This window comes from Pleurodeles waltl, chromosome 1_2, assembly GCF_031143425.1.
Source record: "Pleurodeles waltl isolate 20211129_DDA chromosome 1_2, aPleWal1.hap1.20221129, whole genome shotgun sequence".
Lineage (NCBI taxonomy): Eukaryota > Metazoa > Chordata > Amphibia > Caudata > Salamandridae > Pleurodeles > Pleurodeles waltl.
In genome coordinates this window covers 179,522,706-179,540,979 of record NC_090437.1, presented here as the reverse complement: position 1 = coordinate 179,540,979, position 18,274 = coordinate 179,522,706, and the positions used below count along the sequence as shown (strand labels likewise).

The following is an 18,274-nucleotide window of genomic DNA, read 5'->3' as shown; positions in this document are numbered from 1 at the left end:
CCAATTACCAAGCATCAAGAGTTTTAGGACCCAGAGTAGAGAATAAGGGGCTGAACCTGGATTTACTGGGTTCAACACCCCACGCGATCCCTGATCAACGTAAATTTGGTTTCACTGGATGTGTTCTTGAAATCAGTAAAAGCAGAATTCTGATGGAACTCCGATAGACTGTTGAGCAGTCTATATCCAAGGCAAAGCATCTTAAACAAATTGTATATGGAGAGTGGTGAAGTTTGTAGGTGGAGCATGTTGTAGGCAGGATTTTCCACTTATTAAATTGTGTACCTGAACACGTTGTATCTGACGTGTTGCCCACTTTGGGTGTAGAGATTGGTATGCATCCAATACTGAATGTTGCACATATCACATGTGGAGTGTGGTAGTGATTAAATATTGTCTGTGGCTCAGACTGCAACTGGTACAGCACATATTACATTTGGGAATGGAAGAAATTGCCTGCATGTTGTTGCAAAGACTTCATGTGGGTTGTGGAGCACATTTATAGTGGAAGATGGAAATACTTCATGTGACACACATTGCATGTGGAGTATGGCATGGATGAAATGGAGCAGAGTGGTCCAGAGTATATGTGGTGTTGGGCTGAAGCAGACAGAACACTTTAGTGTGGGAATGATTGCAATTATGATACAGTGCAGACTGTACAACGAGTTAATGGCTGAAGCAAACTGTATGGAGGAAATTATATGTGTGGCCTGGCACTTACTGCAAGTAGAGGTTGACAGCAATTTGATATGCGCTGTGCCCCAAACCTGTGACATTTACTTAGAGCGCACTCTTTGGTCTCAAAGAGCTGCTGAGCTCTGCAGCCAATTATTAGTTAATGCAGTTGCTACCATAGCAGAACTTAGCACGTTTCCTATTCTACTCTAGTGTACTGTGGCCGCATGCCCTGCAGCAAGACCTCTGGGATTCACGAGGGTAGGCTAGCCTGTTGTTTTCTTCAGTTCCCTATCTCGCTAGTTTCAGCGTTGGTTCCTCTGGCCCACGCTTTTTAAAGGGTCCCATGCCCTTTACTTATAAGAATAGGACATGGGGGGAGTGGAAACCTAAACAAAATCCCTACAGCATTTACTAATGGATTTTAATGCAAACCTATTCTATGTAGTAGTGACAAGGCATCTAACTAGCTAATACCCGTACGCATATGATAGCAAATGCTGTGATTGTGGTGTTCTGAGCTCCACAAAATATTCTAAATGCTGGCCCGTGTAAGTAGGTGCACACATGCATGAGGTAGCAGGGTTCCTAAGTACCTGCGCAGCTATTATCACCTGCAAATGAAAGAGACAGGTGCTTGCTATGGCAGCCGTGAATTCACGGTGTGTGCACATCATCCCACACACTGCATTACTTAATGTTGAGCTGCTCAGCCTTCTCTCCCGCATCTTACCCCGAGGGTGGAGCTTAAACATGGCTACTTACATGTAATCCAAACACGTATTTACTTTATAACCGCGCAATATATTTTCATGTCCAACTTTGCTTTCTTTTTACTGTCACCACTGATTGAAAATCTACCTGCCATTTCAACTTAGAATGAACACGAACACATTTATTTGCAGAGCAGTTACTAATATTTGGGCCTTGAAAAAACAGTCTTACATTGAAACCCAAAATGCAACTTGATAATACTCATTTCAACAGCCACTGTAACAAAAACATTTAACTATGATGATTTGAATGATTAACAGCAATACTGTTTGTTTCTAGTGAATTAAAGTATGTGCACAGCTCTCAACATTTGAACTGTTCAACAGAGAAATGCAGAGAAGGAAACAGATTTGAAAAATACATGACAGATATTTCTACTGTACCTTTGGCATGGGAAACTGGCATGCCCCAGAACAATAATACGCATCAAAAGACTTGGGTGAAATTATCCATTCACTCCAGCCGATGTCAGCAAAATCAACTTTGAGGTAGCGCCGAGCACAGTTTTTAGGCTCATTCCACTGCTTCCTCCTCGCCTTCTTCAATGTCTGCTCATCAAACTGGAGCGTCTGGCTTTTCTGACGGTTGCTTTTCTTGGGCTTCTTCTTGCCCTTCGTCCTCTCCGCAGGCCTTGCTTGTAGGGATTTGTAGGGTTTCCGCTCCTCCCACGCCTCATCCTCATTGTACTGATACTCTGCCCCTGGGAGCTCATTGTTCTGCAAGGGCAAAAGGACGTCTGTTGACCGTCTCCTCCTCCGCTCAACCCCAACTGTCTTGGAGGGTTGGCCTAGCCTCACTGGGCCAACGACCAGTGCATTCCGATGCCCCTGCAGACTGGACACCACACTGTCTGGCTCAGAAATGGCAGAGTCATTTGCATACACCAGTATGTATGGCACCTGGCTGGACGAAGGCCTTTTCCATGCAGGGATTCCTGGGGATGTGATATTTACTCCAATCAGAAGCTCATGCTCCTGTTTTGCCTCACGGAGGACCTGAGTAATGTCCTTCCACTGCCAAGGTAAGGTGGTCGACATATTTAAAATAAAATGGCCAAGGGCTCGGGTTTGGTTCTCCTCAGAAGCGAAGCCCCAGAAAGTAAGAGCTGCTTGAACCCCTTGTTTCCTGGGTCCATGGCGCTGGCACCCACCAGAATGAGAACATCTCCACTTTGCATTCGATGAATCCCCAATATGGTAATGCAACGTAGCAGACAAAATATTTTCTGACTTTGTCAATGATGTCAGATTGAAAACGTGAACTTCTTTTCCGTCAGCATTCCCTGAAATAAATATGAGAGATGTCATGAGAGAAATCACTCTTTAATGTTTTTTGTATGTTATAATTCTGTTCATCTAACCTGTATGTTTCCATGCCCCTAAAACAGGTGATCTAAAAGGGCTTCATTATCTCTGTGCTCAGTTCACAAAAAAACATAAATGTTCATGCAGTGATGTCCTTTTGGATGTACTTCTACTTTATTTTTCAGTTCACAAACATTTGAAGTAGCATCCCTGAAGTTAGTATATTCGTCTTCTTACCTTGGAGCGGGCGTTACTCCGGTGCTTGGCTGGAATAAACTATTTCCAGGTGAAAAGGGGGCGGACTATTATAGCTTGTGTCTTGACACAAATGGACACTTTTATGGGCATTCACAAACTTAAAGTGCTGACCAGGTTTTGTAATACCCACTTCCCACCCCTCTCGTGGGATTTACTACTGTGGATGTCTCCGTACTTATGGCACCGAAATCTGCAGTAGTAAATCCATTACTGTCTTTCACCAATGTTTTGTGAGTTCCTGAGAGGAATGAATGGAGGTATTTTCAGTTGCAAACGGATATTTTATTTAGTACTAAATTACATTTTATCATTTAATGTGATTTCGATGAGAATCGACAATTTCATCTGATCAGGGAATTCCAAAAGTTATTATAATTCTGTAAACCAAACAGATTAGTCACTGACAGTATAGTAGGGTTCTCGTTCTGTAAACTGCTTCAGGTTATTAAATCGCTAGGTATACTTAAGGCTCTGGAAAATACATGAAACAACATTTTCAACTAGAAGCTGGAAGAAAGCATCCTAGAGGTGCCTGGTGTGGCATTGCTTTTGAACCCTACTTGTTTATGTATTACTACTGTTCTGCACACGCACTATAGTATAGCACATACAAAATATAGGGCCAGGTTTAAGAAAAGTGGGGTTACATTACCTATAGCACCACTTTTCTTGCAGCCCCCTTGCTGCCACCATGTGTGTGCCATTTTGTGTGTGTACAATACGGCGCACCATGGCGCAGGGTAGGTGGCAATAGCATCATAATTTCTGACACTGTTGATGTACTGTTTAGGGTTAGTGCCAAAATTTGGGCGCTAATCATGAACAGTACATAGGGGCACATTGAAAACAATGGCGTGCCCCCTTTTAACACCTGCTTTGAGCAAGAGTTAAAAATGCCATTTTTTCAGCCCCCCTAAGGCCCTTGCAAACATTATGCTGGGCGCACGCAGAAAGTGGCGCAAGAGGTTACAAAGTGGCGCAGTGCATGCATTGCAGCACTTTGTAAATTTGGTGGGCCGATTTTGGCCTCGTTGGGCCACATTAGAGTAAAAAACATTACGCATATCCTGATGCCCCATATTACTATGCCATTGAAATTAGACAGTCACGTTAATAAAGAGCATCTACGTTACTGGGCTCCTTGTTGATTGCTCCTAAACTCTTCAAGACAAGTGATTGTCCACAAACCCACATGCAGAACGGCTCGTATGAGCATGTTTGTGCGCAAATATATATAAGTTCCGGGACCCAGGGTTTTTTGAGGAGCAACTGGTGGTGGTGTTAGCTGCCACGGTTGCCAAATACCAAGGCCGATTTACCTTGAATCTACCATGTGTCTTTTTTTCACCACCCTCCCATTCCTATCACTTTATCTCACCTCTGAAGGTTCTTTTGCTTCATTGCTTTCTCCTTTTGTCACTGTTTCCCTATCTTTCTCTTCCTCCTCACTTTTTTTACTTTTTGTTACTCTGGCTCAAATCATAATGAAAAATGAGCCTGAGCCTTAGAACAGGTTGTTGGGGCCCACCACCTGCCACCACTGGTACAAATTAAGCACTGTGCACAGCCTGCAAATTGGAGTGCAGCACCCTAGGAAGCAACCTGTATACATTATTTATCCTATTAATAATATGTTTATCAAGGCAAAGGGTCAGTTTAGTAGTGTCATCCCCACAAGAGTACTGTAACATTCAAATCTCAGTCCTTCCATTAGTCATAAGTTCTGTACTCTAAGCACTGTTTTATCAAAGTATGTACTTTTATATTTATTTTGTTTATGTACCATTTTTGTAGAGGTTCTGGACCCACTGGAAGGCACTTCGATGGGTCAGAGGGCTGGGTGAAAAAGGAGGGGAGGAGACCTGCAGCTTTACACAACGCTCAGTAGTCAAAGGCTTTCATGAGGAAGCTGGTCTCGAGGGCTCTCGGAAGGGGAGACTGTCTAGTTGAATCTATGGGATCTATTCACAAAGGCATTTGTAGTGCACAAAGTAGTACTCCTGTACTACTCTTTCACATACTCTTATATTCCTTGTAAATTGGCTCTTAAGAATCTTAAATGGGAATAGAAGGGGAATATTCATATACAATCACAGTACATAAAAAAGGTCTATGCCCTCTTTGCACCTTGACTAATGGAAAGTTGGATGTTCTTTGGCTGATTCACAAAGGAGTGTAGGAGTATGTAAATGAGTACTCCTATAGTACTACTTCTGGCACTCAAAAGTACTTTTCTGACTCTGCCTCTTTACATCTTTAGGCAACAAGCGCTACCGCATGGAAACACACAACACATATGTGTTAGACCTATCAGTTCTTGGCGTGGTTTCCCCTGTCTTTTGGCTTCTGACCTTCTGTTTTTGATCCTGTGTGGAATTTCATTTTTGCTGGCTTTAGGAGTCTGGGCCCTTTACCACTGCCGACCAGTGCTAAAGTGCAAGTGGTCTCTGTCTAAATTGTTTTGGTGATTGGTTTATCCAAGATTAGCATATCTGATTTCCTAGCAAGACCTTAGCAAAGTCCATTATGTGTGCCTAGGGCCTGTAAATCAAATGCTACTATTGGGCCTACAGCACTGATTGGGCCACCCACATGAGTAGCTCTGTAAACATGTCTCAGACCTGCCACTGAGCTGTCTGCAGTTTTAAACTGCCATTTCAACCTGCAAAGTGCATCCACTTGCCAGGTCCAAACCTTCCCTTTTACTACATGTATGTCACACCTAAAGTAGGCCCAAGGCAGCCCCATGGGCCAGGTGCAGTGCATTTAAAAGGTAGAACCCGAAACCGGTCCCAGGATGCTTGTTTCTGGTCCAGAGAGGTTCTGGCCTGGCAGTTCGGACGGGACTGTTCCCATAGGGAACAGGGTCAAGACTGATTTGCATATGGCTGTGTCCAAACTGGGGTAGTGTGGTGGGCAAAACAAATCTCTGTGATTGGTGGTGAATGTTTGCATTGTTCAGCATTCCATCCATCTGTTCTTTTTACTTTTAGAAAGTGAGCATTTTCTTGCTTAACCATTCTGTACCCCTGCTTGTCTGCTGAATACACGTCTGGGTCAGGATGACAGTTGAGCTGCTAGTGCATTCCCTCTAGACAGTCACACAAAGGGAGCTTAGGCGTGCCCTACATATCCTGATGGCCCATCACCGGGCTAGAGTGGTGGGAGGAGACAACACTTGCACTTGAATAGGGCTGTGTCTGTCCTCCAACAAAGCAATCTCCAACCCCCTTAAGGGTGTCTGGGGCCAGGGCAGGGAAAGGCAGGGTCTTGTTCACTACAAAGACTTCTCTTTGAAGTTTGCCTACTTCAAAGACAGAAATGGGTATAAGTACTGGACCTCTGACACCACATAGGTAGAACACATCTGGACTGAGGACATTCTGCCAGGAGGAAGAGCTGGATGCTGTAGGGGGGACTGCCACTCTGCCTGTTGCTTTGTTGTACTGGCCTGCTGCTTGCTTCATCTGTCCTGGGAGTAAAAGGAATGGATATGGCTTTCCACATCCTGGTTCCAAAGGTTCTCTAAGGACTTGGACTAAGCTTGCCACCTGTTATGAAGTTTCAGGGACATCAAGGGCTTCACCTGCTAGCATCTGGGCTCTCTTGCTGAGAGTCCTGGCTTGCCAAGTGGTGCCAAATCCAGTTCCTGGGCCCTTGGGAGTGAGTTCTGGTGCAACAAGGAAGAAACGAGTACATGGACCACCAGAACAACTTCGGAACCAGTGCTGTTCTCTGACCATACGCTGCTGCCTGCACCAGAGCCTTGGTGCCCACTGAGTACATCAACTGTGACCTCCAACACAGGCCTGATGCAGCAGCAGTGCCTCCAAAGTCCCACCACAGTGTGAATCCAGAGTGCCGTGTTACCGATGTCCGTAGCACCTGACTCCGCCACAGCACCTGTGGCCCTGCGGTGTGATCGCAACACTGCAAAGTCAACGCCTCGCATCTTGACCTGCTGGATTCATCTGCACCGCCTTGCCGTATGTAATCGTCTCCTCGCCGCCATTGCTGTATCACCTCCCATGCAACCATAAGGAACTGACGCCTCACCTCCCCGATGGCAGTAAGGAACCAATGCTGCACCGGTTCCAACAACGGATCACTTCCCTGACTCTGTGCAACCTCTTTGTTTCCTCATTGTTTTCCAAGTTGCTGTAACCCAAGTCTATATGACTCCAAAGCCGGCCTGTGTTCCCTAGCAGGTAGCGTCAGACTGTTGGAAGCGACTTTGTCAAGGCACTGTGTTAGCTCCAGTGGCGCTATTGTCTTTCTAAGTGCTATACTACATTTAATCTTTGAAAATGTGTATCTTTACTTGTATATGTTTGATTTTTGTCATTTTGGTCTTGTTTTACTGAGATAAATATTGGCTATTTTTTTTGTGGTGTTTTAACGGTGTTATTGTGTGTGTGTGTACATATACTTTACACATTGCCTCTGTGATTAGCCTAACTGTTGAGCCAAGCTACCAATGGGGTGAGCAGGGATTATCTTAGCTGTGTGACTCTCTTATCCTGACTAGAGGGGGGTCCCCATTTGGACAGGAAGCAAACCACGGTCAACTAGAGACCCCATTTCTAACAATATGCCATCATGCAGAGGTTGGCAGCACTTGTCCTCATGATGGCTAACAGTACTGAAAAAGCATTTGGCCTCATGCTTTTCTGTCCCCAGGGTACCCCTATGTTAACGTTTGTTCTTGTATTAAGTAAACCATGTGATACTTTCATCATAGGTGTCAGCAGTGCTATGTGGCCTGTTCCCTCTGAAAGGTTTTTCAACTTATGCTCCAAGATAAAGCCCACTGGGTCTCTTTTCTGGCAATCCCTCCAGAGTGCAAGATGTTTCATATTATTTTGATGACTTCCAAATTCAATTTTTGAATTGTCAGCCAGGCAACAGCGGGGAGATATCCTTTCTTCATGCACACTTGTAACAGAACATATGGTAGTGTTGCATGCAGAACAGCTTCTCAGGTGCGCGGGTGGTGTGTGCTGCTGACGCACAGGCAGTTTTGTACTTGGCAAAAGTGAGGTCAATATGGAAGGTGTTTTTTGGGAAACCTAAAATATGAATCTACACCAGATGCAAAGAAGCCTGAGTTTTTATTTCTTTCATTTAATAAGTGTACTTTTAAGTGCAATTACTTAGTTAAATGCTGGGGTCAACTTGCTTACTTTCTGTATTTTGTATTTTTTAAGTACTTTACCCCAGCAGAAAGATATTCATACGGTATGTTATAGCTTTAATCACTTTTTAATGTTTTGAAATTGTCATGTTTTTTATTAACTCAAACAATAAATATATTACCATATGTGGTGATGGGAAAGCTGTGTTGTGGAAGCTGATAGTTCATATAGTTCATATTTTGGGTTTAGCTTTTTTTACTGCCTTACACATGCCTGTGGTGGATTTAAAAGAAGTAGAAAAGGAAAATAGTGACTTATGGGATAAAGCAGGGATGCAAAAAGCCTTAGTGATATAAAGAGACAGGAAGTGTAGGATGGAGGAATAAAAAGGCACAAGGTCAATCAAAGTTAGGCATTTGCTGTGCACTGCAGGGTTTGGCTGCCCATAAAGGGTAGTTGCAGTGCCTGGCTGTGGGCTCAGCCTTTTGGCCAAACCCTGTTGCTAATGGCACTGCAAGTGTTGCCTCCTGCTGCAGGTTGGGCAGAGGGCCTTTGCATGGGGTGAACTCCCTGCTGCCTTCCCACTCACACAGCTGAAGTCTGTGCGTGGAAGGGGTTAGCCGTAAACAGATGGTGAGGTCTAATGAAAAACTGCATGCGGAATTCGATAAAGACACCTCCTGCAAATCAAGGAGAAAACAAAGGTTTAAGTGAAGTTATGGTTACCTTTGGTTATAATGATATCATTTGAGATACCATTAGTGATGTTATCAGTGGTGCCATTTAGCAAGTCACCTGTGATCTCATATATGCGGTCATAAGCAGTGCATATTTTTAGGCTTTCTTGCCTCCAGTGGTTGCTTGCTCCAAACGGAGCTGTGCTTGCATGCAGGTGTGAAACCCTGGTGTCACAATGTTTACCACTCTATGAGTAGCAGGCATGCATTCCAAGAGTTCTTAATTTGTCCTATTCACTTGATGCAGCGGTCAGTGTTTCGCCTCCAACCTGGAGTCTTTCTCAAGAAGAGTGTGCGCCTATCCATCACTACAACATTTCTAACTAGACCTCGTTGCTCTTTTACTTTAAGGCACACACATCACACATCTCCACTTTGCCACACTTCCCTTGTCTTTTGCCACCTCCTTCATATAGGCTGTCCTTCTTAACCATTATAGCTGCTTTGTTTTATTTTCATAACATGGTACTATTAACTTACCTCTTATCAATTGTTCGTTGAAGAACTCATGTCCCTCGTCATATGTGGCCCTGTGTATCACATTAAAATTCACACTAGTTTTAAATTTCACCTCACACAGCTTCATTGTCTCCCAACACATGTGCCAGATATAACTTCCTTGTGCATCCACTCCATTTTGCAAATACCTGAGTAACCTTTCACCCAGTACCCACACAGCATTCATTAAAAGTCCCTTTCCTTCCCAGCCAGTAATCCAAGCGATCTAACACCCCTAAAAATGTGCAAGTATCTTCTACAACTGCATCCAAAGTATAGGGGGTTCATGTGCATCCTGACAAAAGCCAGCCTGCCACACACTGATGAGAAACACGTATTCAATAGTTGTAGCAGCACACTGCACAAACACTCCCTGAACCAGTGCTTAATTTGTGCTTGTTGTTTCCGGTGCTGAGCACCGGCACCTATTTTTGAGGGCCGGGGCTTATTCTTTTGCTCCAGGCATTTACTGAGAGCAAAAGACACGTATGGGAAAGACGGAGGAAGACAAAAATGAAAAAGCGTCACAATGGAAGAAAGCAGAACGCTGAAAGGGTGAGTTGAAGGGGCAGGGAGTGGCTTTAAATGAATTAAAGGGGCCCGAGATAGCTTCAGGATTCCGCTGCCTCAGTATTCCGTGTTGCCACATTTAAATGCAGCAGCCGCGTGTTTAAGAAGGCACTGGCACGTTTTTATTTACAAATTAAGCACTGCCCCGAACAATATAACCCAATAGTCTTCAAACTTTTTAATGCCACCCCTCTTGTAAAAAACAAAATGAACGGGCTCCCCCAGAATGACAAACATATTCTCAGAATTATTGTACGAAACTATCAGCTCTAAACATTTTCAAATATTCAAACATCACAGTTATGTTCAGTTATCTCTTTAAGAATGCAACTAAAATATGTTCACAATAAACCTAATGGCAGCATGGACTCCCTAAAAGTGTAAACGTATTGATGCTTTATCAGATATGGGGTAGGGATCCTGAGGGTTATTTCAAGCCTCCCATACACTCTCCACACTCTGCCCCCCATTCCCAGGCAGGACAAAAGTGGAAACAAGACTTTACTTATGGCCCATTACAGAGTTGCCCACTGACAGTGTTTTCTTTAATTAAAAATGCAGCTATGGTTTAAGCATGATGTTTGTCTCTGTTTGCTAGCAGCATAATAAATGCTCCTCTTGGCCACAGCCTGGTGCCCTCCTGAGATCAATTCAGGCTCCTCCAGGGGGGCCGTCATCTAGTGTTAAGACCGATGGTACAACCCATCATACCATACAAAGTGAGGTGCTCTGGTGCATTATGTGCACACTGTCAATTTGGGCTTCAACCTGTACATGACCATTGGAAACAAATACACAACCTCCCCACCCCTGGCAACAGTTTTGTAATAGTTGTCTTATTTTTCCAGTGCCGCACCAAGAGTGCCTCCTGAATGCTCTTTGCCGCCAGTTCTTGTGAGTGTCAACGTCCAAATTAGTCTTTCTTGTCCTTGTGCTTTTTACACATTTTCAAGGTCTCCGGAAACACTTCTCTCCTCTACTTAATTAGCGGCTCCCGAGGGCAGGAGCCCGAGTAGTCCTCTCCTACATACATCTCACCATAGAGCCATAAGACTCTAGGCACTCTACTCCATGCGCTACTGCTTCACACTCTTGTGGCATTGCGGCGTGAGCCGCCCCTACCCCACATCCTGCTGTGTCTTCCTCCAACACTCCGGCCTGTCCCATATTTTGAAAGACACCTCCATCTGTGTGCACTGCTCCGCCAGTTACCCCCAGTGTAATCCTGCCCTCTCCCATGCCCCCTTCTTGCAAGGTCAGTCACACCTTGACCACAGTCAGGTAACTCATCTGCAGCACTTCTACCTGACTCGACTCCTTGTCAAAAAGTTGCAGTACGGCCGCGAAAATGAGTTCAACAGCATGCAGCTGAAGACGTCTAAGAACTGAGAAAGTGTCACATATTACAGGGACCAAAAATACTGCACGACAATCTCCACCTGCTGTCCCCATACCACCCAAAGGAGCTTTTCAAATGACATTAAATACAACAGCATTCTACAAGCACATAACCCAATTACAATACACTTTGTTCAATATACTGAAGTGAAGGCGAGAACTGGAGGCACTCTTGCCAGTTCACAAGACCATGCATGACAGGTAGATCCTCATGAACTGCGAGAACTGAAGTGTTCCCTATCAGAAGGTGACAACCCCAACCTCACCCCAAGCCTCCTTTCCACCTCCCCTTTTGCTTGCACCAGACACCAAACCTGTCACATTCTTTACAAAACCACCAGTAACTACCTTGCCATACTGCAATGTCTCTGTCTTCAAAATATCATTGCACTCCTAAAACAAGCATTTGAAATGCAACAGGTCTCGCATTTCTCTGAGTTAGAGCTATTAGCAGTTGTAAATGCCCAACCGGACTTTTCTTGCCTCAATAAATGGTAAAAAAATAATCAGGCTGCTAAACAAGCGAGATTGCACTACGAAAAAAAGAAAAAAAGTAGTCCACAACCCGGACGGAAAATAGCGAGCCTCGTGTGTTTTCAGTACTTGGTCGCTGCGCTCAAGGAGGGCTAACCACCGGAAAAGTCATGACCTATGCATGCCTTCCACTAATGAAAGCAAGCAGATTTTAAAAGGCAACCCCACGAACCAATGAAAGACACTGACATGACATGGGCGGGGCTCCAAGCCCTTTTCTAACTACTACAGGGTTGCGCAAGCGATACGCATGCGCAAGCGCATTCTACGCAGGCTCCACCCTAAAAATGGTGCCAAAACCTGTGATGTTGGGAAGACCGGAAATAAAGATGAGGGTGTGTTACTCGCAGTGGCAAGCTGGATATATGACAGAGCTGCTCTTGAAGTTCATCAGGATTAGTGCGTGTACACAGCAGACTCCCTTTTCCTTTTCACCTGTACGTCGTCATGGAATAAGGATGTGTGCGTGCGTTAACGTCATGACCACTTCTTAACGAAGAGCCTCCTGAGAAATGACACTACTGCCACTGATCTAGGGGATTCCTATGCTTGCAATGAATCCTTCCGAGTATTAATGCTACTCCCACTTTTGAACTATGGGCTAAATGCCCACTTAGGGCCCAATTTAGAGTTCAGCGGATTGGTTACTCCATCACATATGTGACGAATATCCCGTCCGCCTTATTACAAGTGCATTACATCCATGGCACTCGTAATGAAATGGAGGAGATATCGCTCACTTTTGTACGGGGTACCTCCCTAGTTAATAACAAGTGAAATGTAATCTGGCATTACTTGTTTTACCAGGAAACTGAGACATTCACTAAATAATGTCCGTTCTTGGTGTAGTTCACTCGCGTTTGTTTTCCCTCCATTACATAGCAGCATGCAGTCAATGCATCGCTATGCTATACATTTTTTTCGGTATTTGGGAACTAAACCGACTGACAATATTACTTCTCTGTCATTCAGTTGTATCAGCCTTCTTGCTAGTCCGCTCCTAATGGAGAAACTCGTTATATCTTCCACAATGTCACTTAAATCAACGTTTCTGATCGTCCAATCTTCTGTTATAACGAGGAGGTTCCCCTCTCACCTTGCAGTACCTAAGTCATCTTGAGGGTTAGTGATCTAGATATGGACAAGGGTTCCAGACATTTGGGAGTAGCCTGGTAAAGGTGTCGGTGGTACAGCTCCACCCTGGAACTACTTCCATTAAGATCTTATTCGGGAGAAATTTGTCACAGCGCCTTCCAGTGTTCGGGCTCCCTCCCTGGTCGAGGCGCTTCTCTCTGTTGTCTGTCTGCTCAGCTGTCTACTGCCAAACACTTCCTAGAGCTGTTTTGTTAGAATGGAACCATCTAGCATTCTTTGAGTGACTCAGCTCAGGCTGCTCGTAGAACACGCTTTCCTTCTCACGCGTGCACGCACATAAGTACACAACAGTCACAGGCAACAACGGAGTAAAATATTCACAACACAGCACACTATACAGGCACAAATACCGAGAAAACTACCCACAAAAGAGAACGACAGCCACATAACCTGGGTATAACAAAAACCTGGGGAGCCTGGGTATAACAACATGGTGAGTGCTAGCAAGGGGATCGTTTGCAGAATATCTGTGAATAAAGAAGCTGGATGTCAAACGGAATAAAACCGACAAACATACCAACTTGATTCAACAATTCAGCTTGTCAGAACAAAGAAAACTACACAGACAAAGGAAAATAATTACGTATAGACCATCTGTGCTCACTACGCATCCGGCCAAGTGCTTATTTTGCATAAATGGCACAGAGCTAGGGCCTCTCGTGTGCTAACAATGCATAAGTAAAGCCAAATTAAACAATACCTTCATGGAATATAAGGGAACTGGGTGTGAAAGATAATATAAGGCTAAGACCTTTGATTCTGCAGTTTAACAAAACCTCATACGAGGCTATTTAACAACTAATGTGAAACTTGCATATTTTTTTTCGTGATGAAAGTCCGTACCACTGTCTCGATAATGGACATGTGCTATGCCCCATCGCCATCATATTTCCATTGGAAAATAAACTACTAAACTTGTTAAAACAAAAGCACCATTAAAAAAAAGCTATTAAGTTGCACTCACAATTTGGGGAAATTAAGTGAAAAATCTTTGGCTACCAGAAGGTGGAGCTATTTTCCCATAATTCGACAAAGAACTCCAAAACTCTACTGTGTTGAGCCGTTATCTGTCTGCTTCCCATCAGTTAAGAGCCATCAACCATACAGCGGAACATAAAACGAATTTTATGGCATTCACAACACGTACATAGTTGGATAAATCACCTAAAACGAAATTCGATTTAGATTATTTATGTGTTTGTTGGTGGTCCTTTTGAAAACCTCAATGTTGCGACGGTGGGATTAGCCGAGGCAGAAGCACTTCAATGTGTTTTGTTTATCTACTTACTCCTGATATTTCTAAAAAAACCCTCCCTCTCCCAAAAAAAATGGTATTCTAAACTAGGCTGTTCTGCCGCCAATATGGTGGTTGTCTCTAATTGTCCTCCTGCCATTTTGGTCACTGGTGTATGTAACACAAGTTTTTAGGTGTCAGAGGAAAGACAAGCAGACACCAAGGTCATACTCATCAAACGTTCACAAAACGCAACACGGCATGACACCTTGCTGCGCTACTGCGTGAAAGACAGAGGGCAGCAATGCGCCATAGCTCTCAAGCTATGATGCATTCCTGCCCTCTGCCTGCGTTGGCCCACAATCAGCAGCCTAACGCCAAAGTAGGCACCCTTGCGTCATGGTACAAGGGTGCCTGAGATGTAGGCAGGATTGTTTTTGTGCAGGAAGGGACATATGACTCCATAAAAACAATCTTCAGAGGCATTTTCTCTTTCTATGTCTGCTGCAGACACAGCAAACCTAGAAAGAGCATTTTGATGCACTCCCAGGTCTACCACTAAAGGTAAATCTGTGAATGCTCCAAAATCCATGGGTGGATGCATGGAAATACCAATACTCCAACCATGGAATGCCTTCCTGGGGCACAGTAATGCAAGGCAGCAGTTTGCATTACTCTACATTTATCAAGCCATGCAGGGCCACAGAAGGTGGCCTTCAGTGGCTTGAAAATCACACTTTAGTGTTGCATCGCCCTTGCACCGCCTTGCGTGACACAAGGGCAACGCAGTACTATGATAAATCTTGCCCAAGGTTGCTTCAACTTTTTTTTCTTTGAGCATAAGCTGCATAAGATGCAGCTAATACACTATACCAGGGCCTACATTTAATAAAGCTGCACAGGCACTCAAACAGTGCTGCACAATTTTGCACTGCACACTTTTTCACTGCACCTGCGGTCCTTTTTTATTGGTGCTCGACCAGTGCCGCATACATTTGCCCTGCATGCTTTTTCACTGCACCTGTGGTCCTTTTTTGCTAGTAAGTAAACTGTCATAATACTTTTGGACACTTAGGCCCAGATCTACTCAGGGTTTGTGTCACCATTGAGTTACACAAGGTGACACAAGCCCCTGAGTTAGATTTACTGTGCTACGCAGAGCTACCTCGTATGATATAATGAATTTGGAGTAATGCAAGGCAGCACAAGTGGCGATTTTGCGTTACACTGATCTGGGACGGCGTTCCATGGCTGGAGCCTGGGTGTTTCCATGCATCCATCCATGGTTTTGGGTGCATTCCCAGATTTACCAGCCCTGGTAAACCTGGGAATCCATCAAAATGCTACACCTTCCCAGGTGATGTAATAATGAGAAATAGGTTTGTTTCTCCTTGTTTTGTCCTCTTTCTACATGTCCTGCATCTTGCAGCACACACAGAAAGAGGAAAATACTTCAGAGGGTTGTTTTTTTGAGTTACAATGCACCTTCCTCCATAAACACAATCCTCCCTGTAGCCCAGGCACCCTTGCACCAGGGCACAAGGGTGCCTTCGTTGGTGCTTAGGAGCCACAAGTGTGCCAGCGCAGAGAGAGAAAGCAGGAAGGTGCCATAGTTAAGTAAATATGGCGCATTCCTGCCCTCTCCATTTGACACAGAAAGTTGTCTTGCTACATTGAGCCCAATATTAGTAAATCCGGTCCTTAGTGCATTGCTCATCTTCCTGACCAAGGCTGTGCCAAGCTGTTCCTAGCTGAATCTGAGAAGAGGGAACATCACACACACTGACATGCACCAGCTCACTGATTCACTGAATACAGAAACACATGGTATCACATCTAACAAGTTTTTTAGAGGCAGATCTAGGCTCTCCCACTTGTGCACAGAGGGAGAAGCAGTGGTGGCTGGTGACATTTGAAAGTGGTGGGGGTCTAAAGTTAGGGGCGAGTTTTAAGTAGCGAGCGCTGAGAACTGTGTGTCCCCATAATAGAGGCCTCATCGCACCCATATGCATGGAATAACGTACAATTGAAATACATAACCACCGCCCTGTGGCTCTGCAGAGAGGCCAATGAGTGGATGGCCATGTATTCTGAACCCCTTTTTTACCCAATGACAGACCCTGTGAGAAACTCGCAGTGCCTTCAACCAGAGCTCTCAATAGTGCAAACAAGTGGTGCTCCTCAGTTCATAATATGTACTGTACAAGAGTAAAGTACATGTGCTACATGAAAAAGTACCGAAACAACATCCTGGAGGTAGCGAACATTATTTTACATTATCCTGCATATTGACCGAACCCATATTAACCCGGTGCAATTGCTGCAAGGTCAAGGTCAAGGCAAGTAGCACAGTCTGGCCTTTACCTAACCCCTGCAGCATCAAGGTGGAAGCACACAACCCTTCCTCTGATTGGGCCCAGGCTTTCCCACTGCCCCAGACTCCCCCCCCCCCCGTGCATCCCATGCGAGTCCAGGGGCAAGTGTTCATAAAATCAGGTCTTCGGCCCGGGCCAGATGCTATTGCCTGCAGCAGACAGGCCTTCGCCTGCTCCATCACCTGCCTTGGGGTGAGCAGACTATGCGCCCCTAAGATGGCTCTAGCCTCCTCTGATGGTAGGTGCACTGGTCGCCACCAGCTCCTTTCCTCCCACCCCACAGCTGAAATTGCACTGGCATTAAGATGAAGATCAGAGCCACTGCCAGAGCCCGGGTGAGTGCGCCTGCGCACACCCACAGCACCACACGACTGAGAGTTACTTCCTCCCTACTGACCCTACCCGGTCCTGGCTGCCCTAAACCCCACTGGCTCTCCCACTGAGATTGTGCGCCTGCTCTGAGCTGGAGGGAAAATTACAGCACATTTATTTTCGGAATCAGTGAAAAAGTACCGGACAGAGACTGGGTATTCCTGGGTCTGCAAATCTCATAATTGCTGGATTTTGGTGATTTATTCCATTATTATATCCTGTACCGTTACGTATATTCGTTTCTGTCTTTATGCACCTATAGTATCCTCGACTCGACTAATGGTACACTTATTTTGAATTGGCCGGGCTTCATAATGTATACTGAGTGAAATCAAATACAGGCTTTGCAGCAATTAAATAATGTGTATCGGAAATTCTAATTTAATATAATTACAGTTTCTTCAATAAATGTTGTCTCCTTAAGAAGACGTTCTTTATTATAAAATTAGAGATATAGGTGGCCTCTCAATTACGATCTGTCTAGCAGTATTGGACTCATTTTTTCTCTAATACACTCTGCATAAACTGAATTACATCATTCAGTTCGAGTTGCACGACACCAATGTTGTAGATGCCAATGTTTGTAGTTAATTAAATGTGATGGATTAATTAGTCATTCTATCACATCGTATCTATGTAAACAACCATTACGTTTTTATATGTAGAAAATATATAATTAGGAATTACATAATGCATGGATTGGGACTACCAACTAATGTCATTGTTCTTTTGTTTTCTTTGTCAAGGCATTGTAAATGAGCACTCAACACCGGGATCACTAATAGACACCAACAGTGTCTAGTTTAATGTGTTGCAATAATTTGATTATGTGAACACTTATAGTGACTTTATCTCTGAGTCTCTATGCAAATAACCCATATACTCTTATGTACAAGCATAGAGACGGGGACTATTAGTAGGTACTACGTTGTGCGTAATTAAAGAAAGCGATGCATTGATCTGGCCTAATGGATGTCAACACTATTGATTCTTTGTACAATCGGAATCTTCTTTTGGATACGTTTGTGAGACTACTGGACTTGGAGGTGTTTTTTTCAGCTGAGACCATCAATCTAATAGAAGTAACTATATGTCCGTGGGATCCGTCTTTCTTTAAAAAGTTACTTAGTTATGTTTGTTTAGTTGGGTGGATTCTAATGCACATATGGTTATACCTTTCTGCCAGCACAGATATACTCTTGACCAGTTATCTACATATTTTGTGCTAATCAGAAACGGACTACAAATTCCT

At 44.2% G+C, this 18,274-nt stretch overlaps 1 protein-coding gene across 1 annotated transcript in view; it reads right to left on the bottom strand.

The window, feature by feature from the left end:
- The window catches only part of BMP3 (bone morphogenetic protein 3), a 94,200-nt gene that overhangs the window by 17,479 nt on the left and 58,447 nt on the right, over positions 1-18,274 (bottom strand). The window contains exon 2 of the mRNA XM_069237427.1: positions 1,836-2,734. Within this exon, the coding sequence (XP_069093528.1) occupies positions 1,836-2,734 (899 nt within the window). The remainder of the gene's footprint in view (positions 1-1,835; positions 2,735-18,274) is intronic.